This window comes from Monodon monoceros, unplaced genomic scaffold (genome assembly GCF_005190385.1).
Source record: "Monodon monoceros isolate NGI ecotype Baffin Bay Population unplaced genomic scaffold, NGI_Narwhal_1 Super_Scaffold_6, whole genome shotgun sequence".
In the NCBI taxonomy this organism is placed as follows: domain Eukaryota; kingdom Metazoa; phylum Chordata; class Mammalia; order Artiodactyla; family Monodontidae; genus Monodon; species Monodon monoceros.
The window spans coordinates 42,352,370-42,371,536 of record NW_021703783.1 but is presented as its reverse complement, the minus strand read 5'-3'; the positions used below and the strand labels follow the sequence as shown (position 1 = coordinate 42,371,536).

Here is a 19,167-nt window from a genome sequence, read left to right as displayed (position 1 = left end):
GGAGCCGAGCAGAGGCGAGTCGGGGAGATTGCGTTAAGGGCGGGTACGCCCTTCCCCGGATCCCTGGAGTGGCAGGAGGGACCGGCCGGGCCAGTCCACTTGTCCTCAGGTGCTGCGAGAACGGGGAGGGGCAGAGCGGGTGTGGAAGGAGATCTGGAGTCTGTGCAGCATGGGCTAACTGAGCAGCCAGACTTCTGGATTATCCGTTTACAGCCTCCCAATCTAGAGACGGGACTCCCACTGAAGATGGCACTATTGTTTAACAACAGGCTTTGATGGCACCTAGGGGAAGTGTTCACAGAGATTTAAGAGAATGAGAGTTCTAAAACATTTGCGTTTTCAGTATTCCACCTCTTAGGGCTTTTTCTAACTTCCTAAACGTGTTGTTTTTGCTTGTTTTGTTATTCCCAGTTGGTTGCCCTGTAGATTCCTAGTAAAACCCTTAAGTGAAAAGGACTGTGCCCTATGCTGGTCTTAAGGGAATAAGGAAAAGTAGGGCTGGAGAAAGCTACATGGGGCCGAGTAGGCCCATCAGGAGACAGAGAAAGAAGCATATAGTGGTAGCTATCCACTGCTGAGGGACAGAGAAAAGGGGCGGTCTACCTCACACACTAAAGGTTTTTATTTGACAGACAAGAAGCTGCAAAACGTTGGCATTTTTATTCAGACGTATAAAAACAAAACAAAAAAACTTAAGGGCTAACAACAGATACCCCCAGTTTCCCATCCATGGGGACGGAAGTCTGAAGCTGGGTCCTCTTTCTATGCCACCTGGAAGCTTCCCACTACTGGATGAGAATAGCTCCTAAAAGTGGCTCTTGGGACCACTGTGAATCCGTCCCTTGGGTGGAGATCATATACAGCACATGTAGGTTATGGTTTACACAGAGATGCCCAGTTATTTTTCCTTCTGACCACCCCCTACTCCCACCTTCTGAGATAAGAAGTCTGGGTGTAGGAGCAGGCTGTAGTTGCTGGAGTTAGACTTGATTCAGTGCAAAAACAAGAAGACAATGCCCCTTCAAGGGCTCTGACTTATATATCAGTTTTCCTTGATACTTTACAGTAAGAGCACATGCATTGGAAGATCTTGAATCCGGACCTGCTATTTGATTTACTTAATCTCTTTAAGGCTCAGTTTCCTTATTTGTAAAATGGGATAATACCTAGCATACAGAATTGGTGTCAAGGATTAAGTTAGATAATGTTGGTAAAGTTTAGCATGATGCTCGACACATAGTAAATGCTCAGTTAATAGTAATCATTAATGTCTACTCCCAACCTCTTCACAAGATTTTAAGCTTCTCATTTTTTCTAGGGGGTTAAGGGTCACAAGCCAAAATTTTGCTTTCCCCTGCCAGGTTCCCCCCTTTCCTCTTCCTTCGAAGTCTGATGGGCAACAAAGGCACACTTTAAAGCCTAGTCTCAACAAGTCAGAGTCTAAGAGAAAGGGACATGGGGAGTAATCCTTCATATCGCCAGGGAGTTCCCCCAAGGAAGTTGAGGAATGGGACTGGGAAAGCACATAAAATAGGGAAAACCATCTCCTTTCCTGGGTTTGGGAAAGAGAAAAAGTGCAAAGCTGGCTAATACCACAAGAATTTTGTGTCCGAGTGTTTAAGGCCTCCAAAGGTTGATTGGAATTGTCTAGGACTAGGGAAACGGGGCTGAGATCTGTGAGGGAGACAGACTAAGGAGAAGAGGGGTACCCTCCAGAGGCACTAGCTGCCATCAAATGCTCCCTGAGTACCTCAGTGAGCAGGGGTTATGTTCTCTGGGCATTAGCCTTGGGGAAAAGCCGGCTATGCCAGTAATCGGGGTTATCAAAGGCAGAGTCAGTGGCTTCTAAACTACGTAGAGTTTTGAGGCGGGCATAATGGACCTGGGGGCCATGGTGTACAGGCCCCTGGAAAGCTCTCATTTCTTCATACCCTTGCTCAGCTGCTGGGCAGGCCTCCATGGCTGCATAATCCCCCCCAGGACCTCCTCCACCACGTCGCCGATTCATATATTCATAATCTTCATCCGGAGTTGTGCTGGCGTTGGGCATGGTGGGCACGGGGTTGAGCGGGCAACTCTGTGTGCTGCCCAGGGAAGCACTGAGGTCTGATCCCACATCCATGTACTCATAACCCAGCTCCTCAAGGGAACTTGGCCTAGGGGGACGAGATGGACTGCACTTTCTCCTCCGGTTCATGTATTCATACTCGTCGTCGTCATCTTCTTCTTCAGTACCCAGGACAGAACTGAGACCCACTGAAGAAAGGGTGCCTTCCCGGGAGGAGGTACCTGAGGGTTGAGAAGAGAGGCTAGGTATGTGGTATTACTTCATTGTAATAGGCAGTGAGGAGTGGGGGAGTCTTAGGAAAAAATGAATAGGGAGGGATATGATCAGAGAAGACAGAAGGATCAAGAGGAGCCTGTGGAAGGAGGATTAGAGAAAGATTTGAGGAAAGCGCTACAGAAAGTCAGGCACCTTTGAGGTGTGCATCTGGCATGACATAACCATTGACATCCTCTTCCTCTAACCCTGGTGGGGACTGTGGGGTGACAGGAGTAAGCAGGCTGTGGCGCTGGGAATGGTAGGCACTGTCTCCTCGTGGCCGTGGGCTCCGGCTCCGGCTTCTACACATGGATACCTTCTCCTGGAGCTCGGCCTCAGAGCCTGTCACATGGCCCTCCGATGACTCTGATGCCAGGCGTCCCCGTGGCACTGGGTGCAGAGAGGCTGGACGGTGGCACCGTTCACTACACCCACGAACTGCAGACTTCTAAGGAGGAAAATAATACGTGGAGATTTACACAGAAATGAGGGAAGAAGAGAGATTTGTTTAGAAGGAGCTTGGGTCGTTCAGTGCCTTCTGTTTTGTAGGACACTGATTAAACCTCAGAGGTTTTTCAAGTCTCCCACACTACCCCTATCAATCCTAAGACACTGCCACCCAGCCTCTTGGCATCCTCTTAAAGAGACAGACCTTACCTGGGCAGCCTCCCCAAGATTCCCCTGGTTCATAGGCATATATCCCGATGATGGACTTACAAGGCTCTGGCTCTAGGATGAAACAAGTGAGGAAGAAGTTTAGATTAAGAGAGAAGTCTACTCACCACAGCGGCCTTTGAATAGTTAACATGGACATCTGTGGGGTTCGTGAGGGCGCAGGTGTACAGAGGGTTTAGGGTGCAGAAAGTCTTGGGAAACTGGAAAATCTTACCCCACGTGGCCGAGTAAGTGTTCCAAGTGGCAGGCTAAGGGCAGAGCCTAGTGTGGTTGCCAAGTTCTCCTCCTCTGCCTCCAACTCCAGGTCTAGGTCTAGTTCTGGCTCCAGCTCTACTTCCTCCAGTTCCTTGTTTGTTAGAGCAGGGGGCTCTGCCCCAGGCGGAATTCCAGGCCCACTCTCTCTCTGTGAGGGCAGGTGGTTGATTGTTAAGGTACATCCTGGTTCCAGCCAAGTTCCCTTTTCTCTAGATCTCCTTGGCAACTCCTAATCTCCACTCACCTTTATGACCAGATACCGTGGTGGGTCTCGGGCCATCCTGGTGAACTCATTGGCTAGTTCTTTAAAGGTTGGGCGAATGTTCTCATCAATCATCCAACCTGGGGGTAAGATGTAGGAAGGAGAGCGATAAGAGGGGAGTGGAGTAGGGAGGGAAGCTACTTAGAAAATGGCTGACGCTTTGTTCCCTCATCTTTGTGTGGGGAGCCTGACATCCACGTAGATGCCATTGGCATCAATAATGTGGAGAGTGCTTAGTGTTTATTGGGCGGAGACCGTTTGGGGCATGCACCGCTGTCCTGGCTATTCACTTTTCATCACTGAGCATTGTTTATCTATGCTTTTTAGGTTTTCAGTCCAATGAAGCAATAATGGAGTAAAAAAAAAAAAAAGGCTGAAATCAGCAAGTAACTTACACTTGACCATGACCATGTAGACATCAATGGTACAGATCTGGGGCTGTGCCAACCGCTCCCCCTTCTCCAGCAGATCTGGTACTTCAGCCAGTCGCAGCCCTGCATAGGGCTCTGCCCCAAAGGTCATCAGCTCCCAAACTGTCACTCCTGGTATAGGAAGACATGACTAGTTGATGGCAAAATAGCAGACATGGGCATGCAGATGAAGAGAAGGCAGAATGTGATCTGACCCAGGATCTGAAGGGCTTAGAGATTCTAAGGAAGGGTCTCAAAAGGCATCTTTGGAATTTGGACCAGTGATGATATGGTGGGCATCCAGATGGACTGACCATAGCTCCAGACGTCACTCTGGTGTGTGTATTTCCCAAAGTGGATACTCTCGAGGGCCATCCACTTAATTGGAGTCTGGGGGATTAAAGACAAAGGTGTCACCAGCTGATTTCCACACATTTTCTTAGCATTTCTAAACCCATGTTCTCCGTCGTTCTTTGCTGCTCTCTAAACTTTTATTTCTGGCATCTCCAGGTTCTTCTCCTTGGACTAACCCTGCAGCATCTGCTGGCCTCTCAAAGAGACCACAGAGTGCTTCCCGTCCCCATGCTTCACTCCACCCCTGCCTCCTTACCCAGCCTTTGTGTCACCTTACCTTGGTCTCACTGTGCAGTAGCTGCTTATCATCAGGGGGCAGCAAGTCAGCAACCCCAAAATCTGCCACCTGAACTTGACTAGGTGATTTCAGTAGCACATTTCGGGCAGCCAGGTTCCTGTGCACCATACCATGTTCCTCAAGGTAGTACATTCCCTATAGGGAAGGAAGTATTCTCAAGGTTGGGGAAATTGGTCCTTGAGCTTCAGAATCACCTCAAACCCTAAGGCACCTCTCAACACTTGAACCTCCTGGTCGCCTCCCTGTGGGCCCACAGGCAGTTTCATCTTAGAACTCCTCCAGTCTCCTCTCACCTTGGCAATTTGTACTCCCCAGTTGAGCAGCAGCTGTGGCCCCAGTGCCCCACGGTGTTGTCTCACATGATCCAGCAGGGAGCCCAGAGGCAGGTACTGAGTGATGAGCTGCAGAGATGACCCTGGGCACAGTCCCAGCAGCCGTACAATGTGGGCATGGTCGAGGCTGCCAATGGCCAGCATATGCTAAGAGACACAAGAAGGGTCATCCTGGGAACAAACAGGGTCACATAAAACCAGACCAGGGCTCCCCCAACATTCGAAGACATCAACATGGCTAACACAGTATCTGCTAACACAAGACCGTGCTTCTACATAATCGTATCTAATATCAACCCTCTCCTAGTGGCACACAGAACACCCTGCCTTCACTTACGTCCGTCACAGCTTGAAAACTTTGCCGTCCACTCTTGTCCTCAATGACTTTAATGCAGACTGGAATCTTGATCGATTCACCCTCAGGAATCCACACTCCCTGGGAAATTTTGGGCAGGAGTCAGCCTAAGGTTATTCTCCCCAGGCTAGTCCTGTCTCTGAATCTTTCCCTCCTTTGCCCTAGATCCCTTTCCCACCTCCCCAGACTTCCTGTGGGCCACTCACTTTGTGCACAGTTCCGAAGACGCCCGAGCCCAGCACTTTAAGCTTCTTCAGCTCTGTTTCCTTGAAGATTCTGGCCGAGACTTTGTTAGCCTTCTCACTGGGGTCCAGAGGCTCTACGCTCTGCAACAGATGGAAAGGAGGTACTCAGGAAAGCCCACTCCCATGTCCCTCTCCAACCCCCTCCCCAGAGGTGGATGCCAAGAGCAGCAAAGCCCAAAGGGGTGGGAGCAGGAAGAGGAATGTCTCTAGTCTTGGAAAGCATTGCAGGCATATGGGGGAATAAAAGACCTGAGGATTGAGGAAGTCGTTTGTGTTCATGAGACCAGAAATCAAGAGGGTCAGGTTTTCCCTTTGTTGGGAAAGAGTTGGTAATACTATCACCTTGAGTACTTTTATACAATTCTCTCTGTTTTTCAAAGCACTTTCACATACATCATCCCCTTTTACCCTTACAGCCACTTTGTAAGGATGAATGTTATTATTTCCTCTGTATACATGCATAAACTGAGGCACAGAGAAGGAAGCTAACTTCTTCAAAGTCATACAGCAAATTAATGGCAAAATCAGGACTAGAATTCATGTCTCCCATTTCTCTGGCCAGAGTCCTTTCTAATGGACCATACTACCTCCTTGAAGAAAGGGATCAAAGCTCTGGGGCAGGAAGAGGATCTTAAAAGGGTGATGGTATAGGGTATGTTTCAAGGGTAAGCTAGGCACTCACCTCACCCCGTTCCAAGTAGCGCCTCATAGCCCTCTTATTCTGAATCCGGCGCCCACGCCAATAGAGAAAAGTGCTGCCCAGGATCAGGAAAATCACTGCCAATCCTACCACCACTGTTAAAGCCATTGCCAGATGGGTTTTGCTGTGGGACAGAGAAGCCCAGAATTATCCTGGGTCTACACTTCCCTTACAAATGTCATTTACACCTGTACTAAAGGTATAGCGCAGATCTGGGGCAAGAAGTTAACATTCACATCTACATATATCCTTGAGCAATATGAAGGGGTTAACCTCAATCTCCACCCCAAGACTACTGCAAGTTAATCTTAGGAAGGGAAGACCAGAAGCCTGGATTCTTGTGTCCCCAGGTCCAGTGATAGTAGCTTGTATATAGAGGGCCAGAATGAATAGAGACTTAATCTTCCCAGGAGGTAACGGCCCTTCCCCAAATATTCCCAGCTCCCTAAATCTCCAAGCCCACCATACCTGATCAGTGCCAGTGTTTGGCCTAAACAGTCTTGTAGCTCTGGTCCCTTACACCTGGAGAAGAAAGTCACCTCCTTATATGGGAGCTTGGTAAACTTCCACAGGAAGCTCAATTCCAACACTCTCAACGTACATTGTTTCAGACCCTACCATGGCATCCCATCCTGAAGCCCAAAGCATATCCCAAGACATGGCTCCCATCTCTGGCTCACCAATCCTCCCTGAGTCCCTCTCTTGAATGAAACTCCCCTGAGCTGAGGTTATTCCAGGTTCCCCAAATTGTAGCGTCATTTTGTGCTGTTACTGAGTTTCCCTTTCTCCAATCCTTCACTACACAGCTGGGAGTGGTTCTTAAGTCATAGTTCCTTCTTTCTTTCTGCTCTCCTCACCATCTTCTTTCCCTCTAGTTCTGTACTCTTACCCCTCTGCCAGCACCCTTTTATCATCCCATCACTGACCCCTGGGTGCAGTTCTCATGACAGGGCCGACATTCATTCTGAGCATCTGGGTACTTGTAGATGGGGCCCTTGGCACCGAGGACTCCAAAGGGGCAGCTGCTCACACAGTGGGGCCCATCTCGAAAATGGGCACACTGGGCACAAGCATCAGAGCCCTGGGTGGAAGAGAGAAGGTCAGGAAGTATGGTATTCCAAGATCAATTCCACACTTCCCAACAAGAACTAGCCCAGCCATTGAGGATCCTCCATTCACAGACCCTAGCGTTATCTGACCTCCCTGTGCCTCTCTATGGCCTTGAAATTTGGCCATATCATTCCCTAGACCCTCCAGTGTTGCCCCGCCCTCTCTCCCTTAGAGATCCTGGTGCTGCTACTGTACCGAGCCATTGCACGTGGTAGTGCCCTCCATGGGTTGGCATTCCGGGTGGCAGGAAAAGCATTCAGCTTCATGGGCAAACTCACGAGGCTCCCTGCAGTGGGGGGCCAGGGGTAAAGGGAGGTGGGTCACTTCCAAGGCCTGACCTTTATGCTCTGATCCCCCAACCACAGGGCCTCCTACCTAATTCCCATCAAGGCATATACAGAAAGTTGTCTAAAGGCTTTCAGGTGCCACCTGAACAGCTCCATCCCTCGGGTCCATCCCCCAACCCCTTCTTGACTCTCCCCCCTCACCGTACCCATTCAGAAAGTTGCAGTGGGTCACACAGACACCTCCTCGGCTGTAGTTTCGGCAAGATAGGCACTGACTGGGGCCTGGGCCCCAGCATCCCCCAGAGGAGCACAGTGGGTCACACACTTTGCCTTCTGCCACTGGAAAGGAAGGGGTGGGTTAGGAGGAGTCTGAGGTCTCCTAACAAGCCTTTTCCTGAACTTTTGCTCATTACTGCTTCCAGCCTAATGTCCCCCTCTCCTTGGCTCTGTCCCCCATCCCTACTCCCACTTGCAGGGCAGAGCAGCCCTTATACCCCTCTCCTGCCTGATTCCACCGCCCTGTCCGTGGGCCCTTTCCCTCACCGCAGTCTCTGCGGGGCCGATTATGCTTGATGTCCAGTCTCTCTTCCGAAGGCCCCCGAAGCAGCCTGGTCCAGTTCAAAGAATGGTGGTAGCAGAGCTGTCGATTGGCACTTATGTAGATACGCCCAGCACTAATTTCTTTCAAGGATCGGAGGCCCAGAGATGTTACATTCAAGTTCTTCATGATCAACAGTGAGAAGCCCCGGCTGAGAACAAGGAGACTGGATGAGAGGGGAGACTACAGAGGAAAAACTGAGCACGCAGTGGATTCATTTCCATTCAACAAATTTGCTCTGGGCTAATCAACCCACTGAGAGGGACTCCCCCCTCCTTTAGCCTTTGCCCCATCAAACTCCCACTGTATGAGACCATGCCTTGTATTTCACTCAAGGATGCCTGAGAAACTGGGTTCTTTGCCCGGAGATGTGACGACCTCCACACCCCTTACTCACTTGTAGAGGCTTCGGCCCCCAATGGTCGTCAGGTTGGAAAAGACACTGAAGTTGTGCATGTGGGGAGGCCAGGACTGGATGTTCAGGTAACCTGAGGGGTTGGAGAGGGGCACATGAGTGGGGAGCCTCTCCCCTTCCTTCCTCAGGTTTGCCTGGTCCCTCCCCTGACACCTGGCGCATGGTTTTCTCAAGTGGTATTACGCAGCAAGGGCAGGCTCTCCTCCCATTCACCTGTGACCTCCCGCACTGTCCGGAAGACACTGAGCTTCTCAGGGTCCAGGGCGGGAATCTTGTGCCAGGGGTCTCTGAGGAGAGCAGTAAAAACCAGTCAACAAGGCAGAGGCATAACCAAGTAGCAGTGAGCATGCCTAGCCTCAGAACTTAGTTTCCAAATGGCGTTCTCCACTAAAAGGAATCAGGACTCTTGGGAGAAATGGCTGAGGCAGGAGAAGTATAACATGAGCCTACAGCATCCTGTGCAAAAAAGTAAGGAAATGCTCAAAGCATGAGGGGTATAAGCCCAAAGAACACAGGAGCCATCATGAAGGGGCCCCACAATGAACAGACCAAGGACAACTGGAATGATGATTGTAAGAGACTCTGAAATGTTGACTAAAACAAGTATCCACACAGATTAAACACACGACAAGTAAGTAAATAAACAGGAAGGGAAGGCTCTCCCTCACACGAGAATGCCTACAAATAAATCCAGGAGGAATAATGGAGTTAGAAAATCATCATTTGGCAATTCTGCTTCAGGCAAATTGCTCCCCGCAAGATACTTATTAATTGCAAAGGGAAAATAGTAACTTTACAGTAGAAAAGCTGGCAGACGCCACCTTAACCAAGTGACCAGAGGTATCATCACCAATGATGGAACAAATCAACATCACGTGCCTCCTTGATACTATGCACTGAGAATACAACTGTAGTATTCCTATCAGAATGCATAACTTGAATCTAAGTGTGAGGCAACATTAGATAAACCCCAACTGAGGAACACACACTACCAATCACCTGACCTGTACTCGACAGCAAGGTCAAGGTCATGAACTGTGACGGATTAAAGGAGACTGAAGAGACACCAAATGTAAATGTGTGACCCAGGACAGGAGCAAGGCTATTAGCGAAATGTGATTAAGGTCTGTAGATTAGATAACATTTTGTATCAATGCTAATTTCCCGATTTAAACAATTGTACTATGGTTTTGTAAGAAAGTGTTCTTGTTTTCAAGGAATACACACTGAAATGTAACTGGGGTGAGGGGACACCATGTCTGGAAATTTACCTTCAAGTGGTTCAGAAAAACAAGAGCATGTATATATAGTGTGTGTGGTGTGTAGAGACAGAAATGATAAACATGTGGTACATTGGTAACATTTGGGGGATCTGAATAAAGAGTGTATGGGAAATCTTTATACCATTTTTTGCAACTTTAGATCTAAAATTTTGTCCAAAGTAGACAGGTGGCCCTAACGTTTCTCACACACACACACACACACACACACACACACACACACATACACACATACACACTCACTCACTCACTCACTGTAAATGCTGTCCTATGGATTAGAATGTCCCTTTGCTCTTTGTGGCTCCAAACCAAGAAGCAGAACTAGGGGAAACAGCTGGAAGTCATGAGACAGATTTTTATCTAATTTAAGTAAGAACATTTAGAAACCTTTAAGAAGGAGGACACAGTGTCCCTGTCCTTTGCCACTCAGCTGGCTGGATTGCTTAGGGGTATCTGAGGGGATTCAAGCCCTGGCTGGGGAGTTAAGCACTGTCAGGTCCTTTGTGGCCTCTAAGATTTTATGATCTAGATTCCTGATCAGCTCCACATACGAAGGCTTGAACCAATGCAATGAACCGTGAGCAGGTGGATGGGGTGGGGGATCAGGGGATGAAAGCAGAATCTCTAACCCATTGAGGCCGGTGATAAGAAAGTCCAGGTTGCCCAGGATCTTGGTGCAGTTCACAAATCCATCAATGTTGCTCGAGTCCACAGTCTGGAAGCGGCTCCCAGAGCCCGTCCCCTCACAAGCTGTAAACACAGAAGAGGCTCACTGGGGAGGGGGTGTGGGGGGTGGAGTCTGAGTAGGCTCAGGGGAAAGGGTATCTCTTCACTAACTCCTTACCATCTCTTACTCACCTTTGGGGCACAGACCCCCACAAGGTTCACATATCTTGAGTCCATTTTTATCTACTTCCATTTTGTCAGGAGGACAAGCCCTGACACAAGATGTTTGATCCACCACAAAGTTATCTAGGAGGGAGGAGGGCACCATTAGAGATGAGGGAGGAACACTGCCAACTACCAACTGAACCTCCTTCCTCCTGCTCTGCACTGCATTTGCTCCAATCGACCACCCGAGGTTCCTTAAGTGCTGTCTCATGGATTAGAAAGGCCCTTCGCTCTTTGGATCCAAAGAGCAGAGCTAGGAGCAATTGCTGGAAGTCATGGGGAGACAGATGCGGGAACGGGACATAGGGGTGACTAGATGATCACAACCAATTGTCCTCTATATCCTCTATTAACCACCCAACTTGATCCATTTTGCCTCCTAAAATTTCATCTAAAATCCTCGTTCCACTACCATTGTTCCTTCCCTTCAGACACTTACGGGGACAGCTGGCTACACAAACTCCTCCATACTGATACTTGGTGTGGGGATTGGGTTCCAGCTGGAAAGTTAGCTTGTTGTAGACAAGAGGCTGTGGACACTGGCGTACACAGGCTCCACTGTCATTGAAGAGCCGGCAGGCCTAGGAACACAGAAGGCTCATAAGACTCATGTTACATATGGACCCCTACTTCCTCCCCAAAGCCCACATCCCATTTCAGAACAGGCAAGCGGTGGTTAACAGTACGTACAAAGCAGTCTGTGTCCTGAGGGCCCGAGCAGCCCCCTGCACACTCGTCGTGGCAGCACTGGTTGGGGTTCGGCCCAAAGCAGTGACCATTACACTGAGGGGCACATATGGTCTTGGTCACTATGGACGGAGAGAAAGCACAGCTGTCAGGGCTCACAGGACCGTATTCTGAGGCTATCTCTCACCCTCTTGCCTTATAGGCTTATCGCTACCCCCTGTCGACACAGGCTGGGGTGGGCAAGGATATGAAAGTATATATGAGTTTGAAGTCTTTAAAATGAAGTAAACCCACGTGTCTGGCAGTCTTCTGGTCCAGGACCCCAGCATCGCCCCTTGCAGACCTCATGACAGGGGGGACCTGGTTGGGAGGGAAAGTAGCACAAGCGGCTGTCAAAAAGCCTTGCTCAAATCAACAGGGTATGATGTCAGCACACAGGCACCCAGTCCCGGGAAGCGAAGAGCCAGGGCAGCATCCCTCCTTACCCCAGCGGAGCTGGGCTGGGCTCAAGCGAACCTGTCAGCAAGGGGTGGAGCCGCGCCTCCACACCACCCACAGGGCAGCTGAGGGGAGGGCCCGGGGCATATGCCTCACTCAGCCCAGTCCCAACCCAGGAATTTGGTTCTTCTTGGCAAACTGAACCCAGTAGGAATATGTGTGAGTGAGTGGACAGGGAGTGGCAGACTGCGGTCAGGGCTAGGTAGGTTCTAAGAAGGAACGATGTTGGAGTGGAAAGAGAAATGGATGTGCAGTCCAGAGACCTGGCTTCCCACTCAGAGCCCCTTTCCTTCGCACGCTGCTTCTGCGGTTCGGGTTCTAGGGGACTGACCTGCTCCCTCCTGGCAGGCTCCTTGGGTTAGAGCCCGAGGTTTGTTCAGTGGCAGCTGGGTTCACATTAGGGACATATTGATGAGGGGAAAGGAGTCACTCTGGTTGGGTGGGGGCAAGGGGGCAGTCTTGATCATGGCCACTCACAGGTCCTGCCATTGTCCTTCACCACTATCTCGGCGTCTCGGTCCCGCACGATGTCCCTCCAGTCAACTGTGTCCATGTGACAAAGTTTATCATTCTTCTCAATGTAAACGCCCCCTGACAGAATCTCTGAGGTAGGGAAGAGAAGTGCCAGGGTCAAGGGCTAGTCAGGGAAGTCCTCCTTTTCCCTGCCTCCCCACCAGTCTGAAAGGCCACCCGAGTCAGGAGCAGAGGACATGGGCAGGCAGATATGTCCAATTAAATCCAAACTGCAGAGGAGGCGCGCCTTGTAAGAGGAGCAGGCCAAAAGAAAGTCCTTCCCCCTCAGACACCTGTCCAGATCCGGTTTAGCGAGTTGGGGAGGGGAAGGGAAAGAAGGAGAGTAGATCCCTGACTCAAATCCACACCTCCCCACCCCCGCGTGCCCTACCTGTGTGTTTTTCAACTGACTGGGACAGGCAGAATCAGAAGGTGGCCAGGTGGTATTTAACCCCTCTAGTCCTCCAGCTTGGGGCGACTTGTGAGGGCGGGAGGGAGGATTCCCATTCCCAGGGAAGGAGGGACATCAAGGGACACTGTACTCGGAAGTTAGAAGAATGTGTAACAGCCTCAGCTCCAACTCCAGCCCCACCAGGACATAAGGACCCTCCCCGGGGACAGATGCCTCAGCTCCCTGTTAGGGCCCTCTCTCATTTAAGGAGGAGTGGACCTTTAGACCGTGGTGGTCAAGGTGGTGGGCACGTTGAACGGGGGTACTTAGAGGGAGCAGTCTTGGGTCATCATCAAAGAGGCACCTGTCAGCAGGTTGGCTGAGGGGCAGGCCTGGAAGGAATCATCAGGAACTGACCAGTGAGCTGAGTAAAGCGGAGCTGGCGCAGAGCATGGCTGGAGTTGGTGTTGTAGTTCAACATGACAAAGATGGCAAACTTCCCATCGTAGACCTGGGTCCCCCGCACCACTCGGAGGTTGGGCAGTGGCAGCGCAGAGAACTCATTCATGGCCACAAGGACGTAGCCGGTCACTTCTCGGATCCACTGTGATGGAGCAGATCGTGTGGGTGAGAGGGAGAGTGGGGCAAGAAGTGTCAATCCGCTTTCCCTCCCTAAGGCACTGAGGAAGCTCTAGCTCCTCTAATTTTTTCCAAGTCCTGTTTTGGAGTAGGGAGTAGCAGGCGCCACACGACTTCTGCAAGTGAAGACAAGCTGTAGAAATAACCGAGGAATTCTAGGCTCCTAGCCTTTCCTTCTCAGGGCTCCTCAGGCCAGGAGGAGGGTCCTTGCTTATCCCTTCCTCACCTCCTCAGGTGCCTCTTGGTCCCTGGTGCAGAACCCCACCCTGCCCCTGCCCCCTTCTCAGGGCCAGCCCCTGTGCATCCCCGGCTACAGCGACCAGTCCACAGGCCCCAGATTCCAATCATTGCCCCATAAACACACTGGCTTGGATCTTAGGAACCATGGAGTCTTAGGAATGCTCAACTCCAGCCCTGAGGACAGGAAGGAGGCTTCTGTAGGGAGGACAAGGGGGAAGAGGTCGAGGAAGGAGGTCGGCACTCTAACCTGCAGGAAGGAGAGGTCAGCATTGTGTCCTGTGAGCACGATCTCCAGGTTCCCCATCACCACCTCACACCTCTCGTAGAGCTTGTACAGTGTCTGGTACTGGTTCTCGGCATCGCCGGTCACACTCAGCCCATTCAGAGTCCCAGGGCACACTGTTCCAAGTGGAGGTAAGAATGGCAGAGGCCTGGACACAAGTTTTCGGCCCCGTCCCCCAAGACCACCCCTTGGTTGCCCTCTTCCAGTAACATTTAGCACGATCAGAGGCAGCTGCCTCCAACCCTCCGCCCTAGAGGCAGATGCCAAGGCCAGACTGAGAGCCTAAACTTCCTCTTTTCCCAGAATCCCTTCACTGGCCCCCTGAACAGGAAGGTGAAAAGATTGCCTTTTCCCACCTGGGCCTCCTCTGTGCCTCTACTGGGTACTACTTTAGGTGCTAAGGAGTTAATCAAGGAGGATGTGGGGTTGTTTTCCCCTCCCTAGAAAGAAGTTAGAAAAGGACCACAGCTTGGTTACCCTCCTCTTCCCTTCCCCCGCTCCAACCAGGGCACTTCTCTACCCCCATCCTGCCTCTCTAGGTCCTGGAATAAATATCTCTTTGGGGCAGCACACAGCCCCTATTGTGTCTACTGAGGGTGGGATGGGGGCAGAGGGCGGGGGCAGTGCCTGGGGCCACGGTACGGCCCACAATGAGGCGATTCTATTTAGGAGGAGGGGGCTGCCCCACCCTGTCCCCAGACACCCTGTCCTCAGCCGCTGCCCCCCTCTCTCCCCTCAAGCTTTGGGCTCAGACGAGTGACCTCACTGGCAGGGGGCCTCTGGTGGTGGTGTGGGGGGCTCAGTGTGAACTCTGTCTATAAAGCTGGAAGATAGGGAGCTGACTGCCCACCTCGCACCCCCTTCATCAACTCTGGCTTTCCTCTCACTCTGTTCCCTGTCCCAGCCCACTCCAGCTCCCTCAGCATCACACTTTCCAGCCCTAGAGTATTTTTCAGCAAATACAGAGAAGCCGGATGTAAACAGCAGCCGACTGCCTCCATTCTAAGCCTTCTACCCAATTTCATCGTCAGAGGAGATTCATTGAGAAGCCTTCCAGGGCTTCCCTGGTGGCGCAGTGGTTGAGAATCTGCCTGCCAATGCAGGGGACACGGGTTCGAGCCCCGGTCTGGGAAGATCCCACATGCCGTGGAGCAACTGGGCCCGTGAGCCATGGCCACTGAGCCTGTGCTCTGGAGCCTGTGCTCCGCAACAAGTAGAGGCCGCGATAGTGAGAGGCCCGCGCACCGCGATGAAGAGTGGCCCCCACTTGCCGCAACTAGAGAAAGCCCTTGCCCAGAAAACGAAGACCCAACACAGCCAAAAATAAATAAATTAATTAATAATAATTAAAAAAAAGAATGCTTCCAACATGGCACTCTCACTCACATTAGGGACAGCCTAGACTCGAGGTACATGAGGCATGTCAGTCTTGGGGGTTCACTTTACTTTGTAAGTATGGAGGACATAGGAGCTATGGGAAATGTTGGACCCTGAAGCCCTCCCTACCACTTGTCTCTCCTCTGGCTCAGTGAAAGACTGCGGGGAGGGGGGGTAGATACCACCTGTCCCAGCCACCCTTCCCTGAGGCAGTGGCAGCCTAGTGGGAGGCAGGAGTGAATGGAGGGAGGGAGATTGGTGAGGCCCCAACCCCTCCTCCCTGATGCACCCCTAGTCTGACCACCTGACCTTTGAAGGGCTCCCATTCCCTATCACACCCCATGAAGGGAAAGGGGTGAGCTAGACCCAGCAGAGGGGTAAACAGGCTGGGAGCTCCCAGAGGAGCCTGGGAACTCTAGGGTCCTTGGGTTGAAAACGAAACGACTAGGAGGTTAGTCGTTTCTGGAACAGCGCCACCCCAACCCCCTTCCTGGCAGGACACCCCCTCTTCCAAGTCAAGGCGCTAACCCTTCTCCCCAGATAAGGGAGGAGCCACGATTTCTGCACAGGGAAGTGGGGTGTGGGTGTGTACACACACACACACACACACACACACACACACACTCGTACACGTACACAGCTCCCCTACTGGCCCAGAAATCTACACTGGTTCTGTCCTTGGGTTTCCTTATTTGGAAGTATTTCAGGTGGCCCCATCCATTCCACCTGCCCATATGTGTTTGTGCAAACTTTGTGTCTGTGCTTGGGAGGCTACAGTGTTCAAGATCCCAGTTCCCTGCCACCCTGAGGGTAAAGTCCATATTACACAAATAGGAGCAAAGGGCTGGGTGGGAAGAGAGTATGAACAGCACCTCTGAGGAGGAACCAGGCAGCTTGGGGAGGAGAGGGGGGGTAGGGGAATTAGAAAGTCCCTGCTATACGCAGGAATTAGGGGCACAGGGAGGGCCAGTGGCACAGACCCCCCCCTTTGGTAAAGAGCACTGGGGTGGGTCACAGCAAGAATCTCCAGCCCCTCCTTAACCAGAGGCCTCCTCTCCAAAGTCCCCCACCCCCCATCACAGCCAGGACAAAGGGGCTATAGAAGGACTGAGACAGGGCCGGATGCCCAGAGGCTGCAGGATCCAGATAAAGGGTAAAGAGACCCAACCATGCCTGCCTCCTGTCTCCCTCAGGGAAGGTGGCCAGGATCTGGGACTCCTGGGTTCCCAGCTGAAGATTCAGGGGTCTGGATGGGACAGTGATACAGTGACTTTACTCAGTCTCTCCCACTCCAATCCCCAGACCCCCGCCCTCCACCAGCTGGGAGTGTTCACATCTCAAGATCCCAGGGTCTAAATTTAGGCCCAGCAACTGTGAGGGAAGCACAGGTGTTTCTCCCACTCCCACCCTGGGGAAGGGGCCCTGACTGTGCCAAACCCCAAGCTGAGATCTGGGGGGAGGGGAGGAAATCAACAGGGTTCCTCCAGCTCCAGCAACCCCAGCACCCCTCAGGTGTCCATGGTTCCAGAGACACCCCAAAGAGGTGGGCTCAGCTGGCATGGGAGTTGGAGGAGGAACAGAGGAGCAATCTGACTCTTGTCTAGACTGCTAGAGACAGCCAGACAATAAACAGAATGGGGGTGGGGGTGACTCTGGGCCTAAGAAGGACGCCCCCCCCCCACAAGGACAGGAGGCTCAGAAGACAGGACAGGTGCCCTGTTGGCCCTCAGGTTGGAGACAGAAAAGACAGAGAGAAATAGCGTCTGGAAGTCCTTGACCCTATAGCTCCTGGCTCAGTGCTTTGTACATAGTAGATGCTCAATAAGTATTAGTTGAATTGAGCTGGGTCTTGACAAAAAGTTTGGTCAAGTCGGGGACCAGCTAACTTTATTATTTTGAGAGAAGGAGGCCAGTCAGCCTCTGCGGGGCCTCTCACCCTGCTGTCACCTGGACTTGGCCCTTGGGTTAATCTCAGCTCTCCACAGGGCAGGCCCACTCACGGAAGAGGAGGTGCCTCTCTTGTTTTCCAACAGTAGACAACAACAACCTCCCCCCTTCCACAGCTCCACCCTGCCGGCAAAACAACAAAACTGGAGGTTTTTGAGCCCCTGGGGGCAGGAGGTTGGGAACAAACCGAGAACCCCCCCTTCCCTGCCCCCGCTCTTTCCAAGATCTCCACCTCCAATCATCCCCTCACGTTTACAGAATGGAGGTCCCAGCTCCCCTCCCTGCAGGGCCCCTCAGAAGTGTGAACTGTTTCGGCATCAGCCCTACCCGGGGAGACAAATCAGAGGGTCCGCGACACGGCAGGGAGGAGGTGGCCGGGGCAAGGTAGTGGTTCGGGAATCCCGTCCCCGCCCGGACCATGCCGAGAACCTGATCCTGACGGTCTTCGCCCAGGGGGCCCCAGAGCGCCGGGGCTCCGCACCCCCAGCCTCGCACAGCCCGAGCTCCTGCCCCTGGCCTCCGGCACCCCGCGAATTTGGCTCGGAATCCCAGGTTCCGAGCCTGCCGGTGCTCCCGCACCGCTTACCTGCCTGCGAGTTGCCCACCTCGGAGCCCCGGGCCAGGCTGAGGAGGAAGCCCAGCACCTGCAGAGCCCCGTTCGCTCTCATGACTCCAGCGGAGAGTGAGGGGAGCCCAGCCCAATCCGGCCGGGGAGCGGCCCTGGACTAGGACATCTAAGCAGAGCCACCTGAGCCGCCGGAGACTTGGTAGCGGCGGCAGAGGAGGTTGCAAACTGCAACCGGAGCCGGAGCCGGAGTTTGGGGCGGGATGGCAGGGGAGGGGTGTAGTCTGCAAGGGAGCGCAGGGGGAGGGGGTGAATCTCGGCCGCGCCCCTTCGGGCGCGAGGCTGGAGTAGCGATTGCTGGAGCCTCTGCGGCCCGCCCCGAGCGCGCCCCACGCCCCAGTGCCCGGCAACTTGGCCGCGCAGATCCAGGACGGGTCTCGCCCTAATTTTTCTCCGGGAGCTGAAGTAAGGGGAGGCCAAGATTCCAAACGCCCCCAAATGCTTCCAAAGGAGAAAGGTAATGGGGGTGGGGAGAGCGCTCCAAAGCCTGACCCCCTGCAAGTTGGCCTCGCCCACTAACCAAATCACTCAACTCCCCTAGCCGGTTGGGTCACTTGGGGGATTTTCCGTCTGAATGTGAATGCTTCTCTCCGAGTGTGTTTTTGAGGGGGAGGGTGTTTTTGCCGCCCGCTCAGGCCACCTCAGTTTCCCCGGAACCGCTTCGAAACCCCATAACTCATGCACCCTGCCGAGGAACCCGAGCCCCAAAGGCCGCGTGAAATTGCAGTGTCTCCGGCCGCTTCCTCCTCCAGACCCGGCGCCGGCCCGGCCTCTCCCGGGGATTTGGTTGGGGGGCGGGGGTGGCTTCCAGCCTGGGAACAGACCCCGAAGCCCGCCTTTTCACTTCCACTCCGGGAGGGGCTCCCGCACCTGTCGCCGTCCCCTCTGCTGCCCCCCAAGGCCGCCTGGGAGAACAGCTGCCTCCCCTTGCACACTGGGGTCGGACCGCGCCGTCGGGGCGGCCAGCGTTCCCACCACAGGCGCTCACTTTCCCAGGCCTTCCGGGCCCAGGCTGTCGCTGGAGAGGAGAAGGAGGGGGACGCGGAGAGGGCACTAGAGACTGCGTCCCCCAAAGGCATGAACCCTGGGCATCTCCAGCACCAGCTCCAGGATTCTGGCCAGAGGCGGTGGGGCGCACCGCGAGGGGCTGCCCCAAACCTAGCCAGACTCCAGGTGG

General features: G+C 52.8%; 1 protein-coding gene across 2 annotated transcripts; it reads right to left on the bottom strand.

The window, feature by feature from the left end:
* Nucleotides 1–647: 647 nt before the first annotated feature.
* On the bottom strand, nucleotides 648–18,159 carry ERBB3 (erb-b2 receptor tyrosine kinase 3). Of its 2 annotated transcripts, XM_029206355.1 has the most exons (28): nucleotides 17,952–18,159; nucleotides 14,006–14,157; nucleotides 13,297–13,483; nucleotides 12,453–12,578; nucleotides 11,772–11,837; nucleotides 11,481–11,599; nucleotides 11,230–11,371; nucleotides 10,758–10,871; nucleotides 10,529–10,649; nucleotides 8,833–8,906; nucleotides 8,602–8,692; nucleotides 8,150–8,355; nucleotides 7,813–7,945; nucleotides 7,515–7,605; nucleotides 7,136–7,290; nucleotides 6,678–6,731; nucleotides 6,192–6,333; nucleotides 5,471–5,590; nucleotides 5,247–5,345; nucleotides 4,871–5,056; nucleotides 4,557–4,712; nucleotides 4,240–4,315; nucleotides 3,911–4,057; nucleotides 3,498–3,595; nucleotides 3,213–3,401; nucleotides 2,981–3,052; nucleotides 2,477–2,771; nucleotides 648–2,289 (listed from the first exon to the last, which is right to left on the bottom strand). In XM_029206355.1, the coding sequence occupies exons 1-28, from the start codon at nucleotides 18,031–18,033 to the stop codon at nucleotides 1,766–1,768; spliced, it is 4,017 nt and encodes a 1,338-aa protein (XP_029062188.1). In that variant the 5' UTR covers nucleotides 18,034–18,159; the 3' UTR covers nucleotides 648–1,765. The 2 variants fall into 2 exon arrangements, with proteins under 2 accessions (XP_029062188.1, XP_029062189.1); XM_029206356.1 differs by lacking the exons at nucleotides 13,297–13,483; nucleotides 14,006–14,157; nucleotides 17,952–18,159 and adding an exon at nucleotides 12,880–12,924.
* Between the last annotated feature and the right edge of the window lie 1,008 nt (nucleotides 18,160–19,167).

Excerpts from the sequence above, each read along its gene's own strand:
- ERBB3 (XM_029206355.1), bottom strand. The coding sequence starts at position 18,033 with ATGAGAGCGAACGGGGCTCTGCAGGTGCTGGGCTTCCTCCTCAGCCTG. Across the intron at positions 11,372-11,480 it reads CTCAGGACACAGACTGCTTT|GCCTGCCGGCTCTTCAATGA; the intron begins GTACGTACTGTT and ends CTGTGTTCCTAG. Across the intron at positions 2,772-2,980 it reads ATCTTGGGGAGGCTGCCCAG|AAGTCTGCAGTTCGTGGGTG; the intron begins GTAAGGTCTGTC and ends TTTCCTCCTTAG.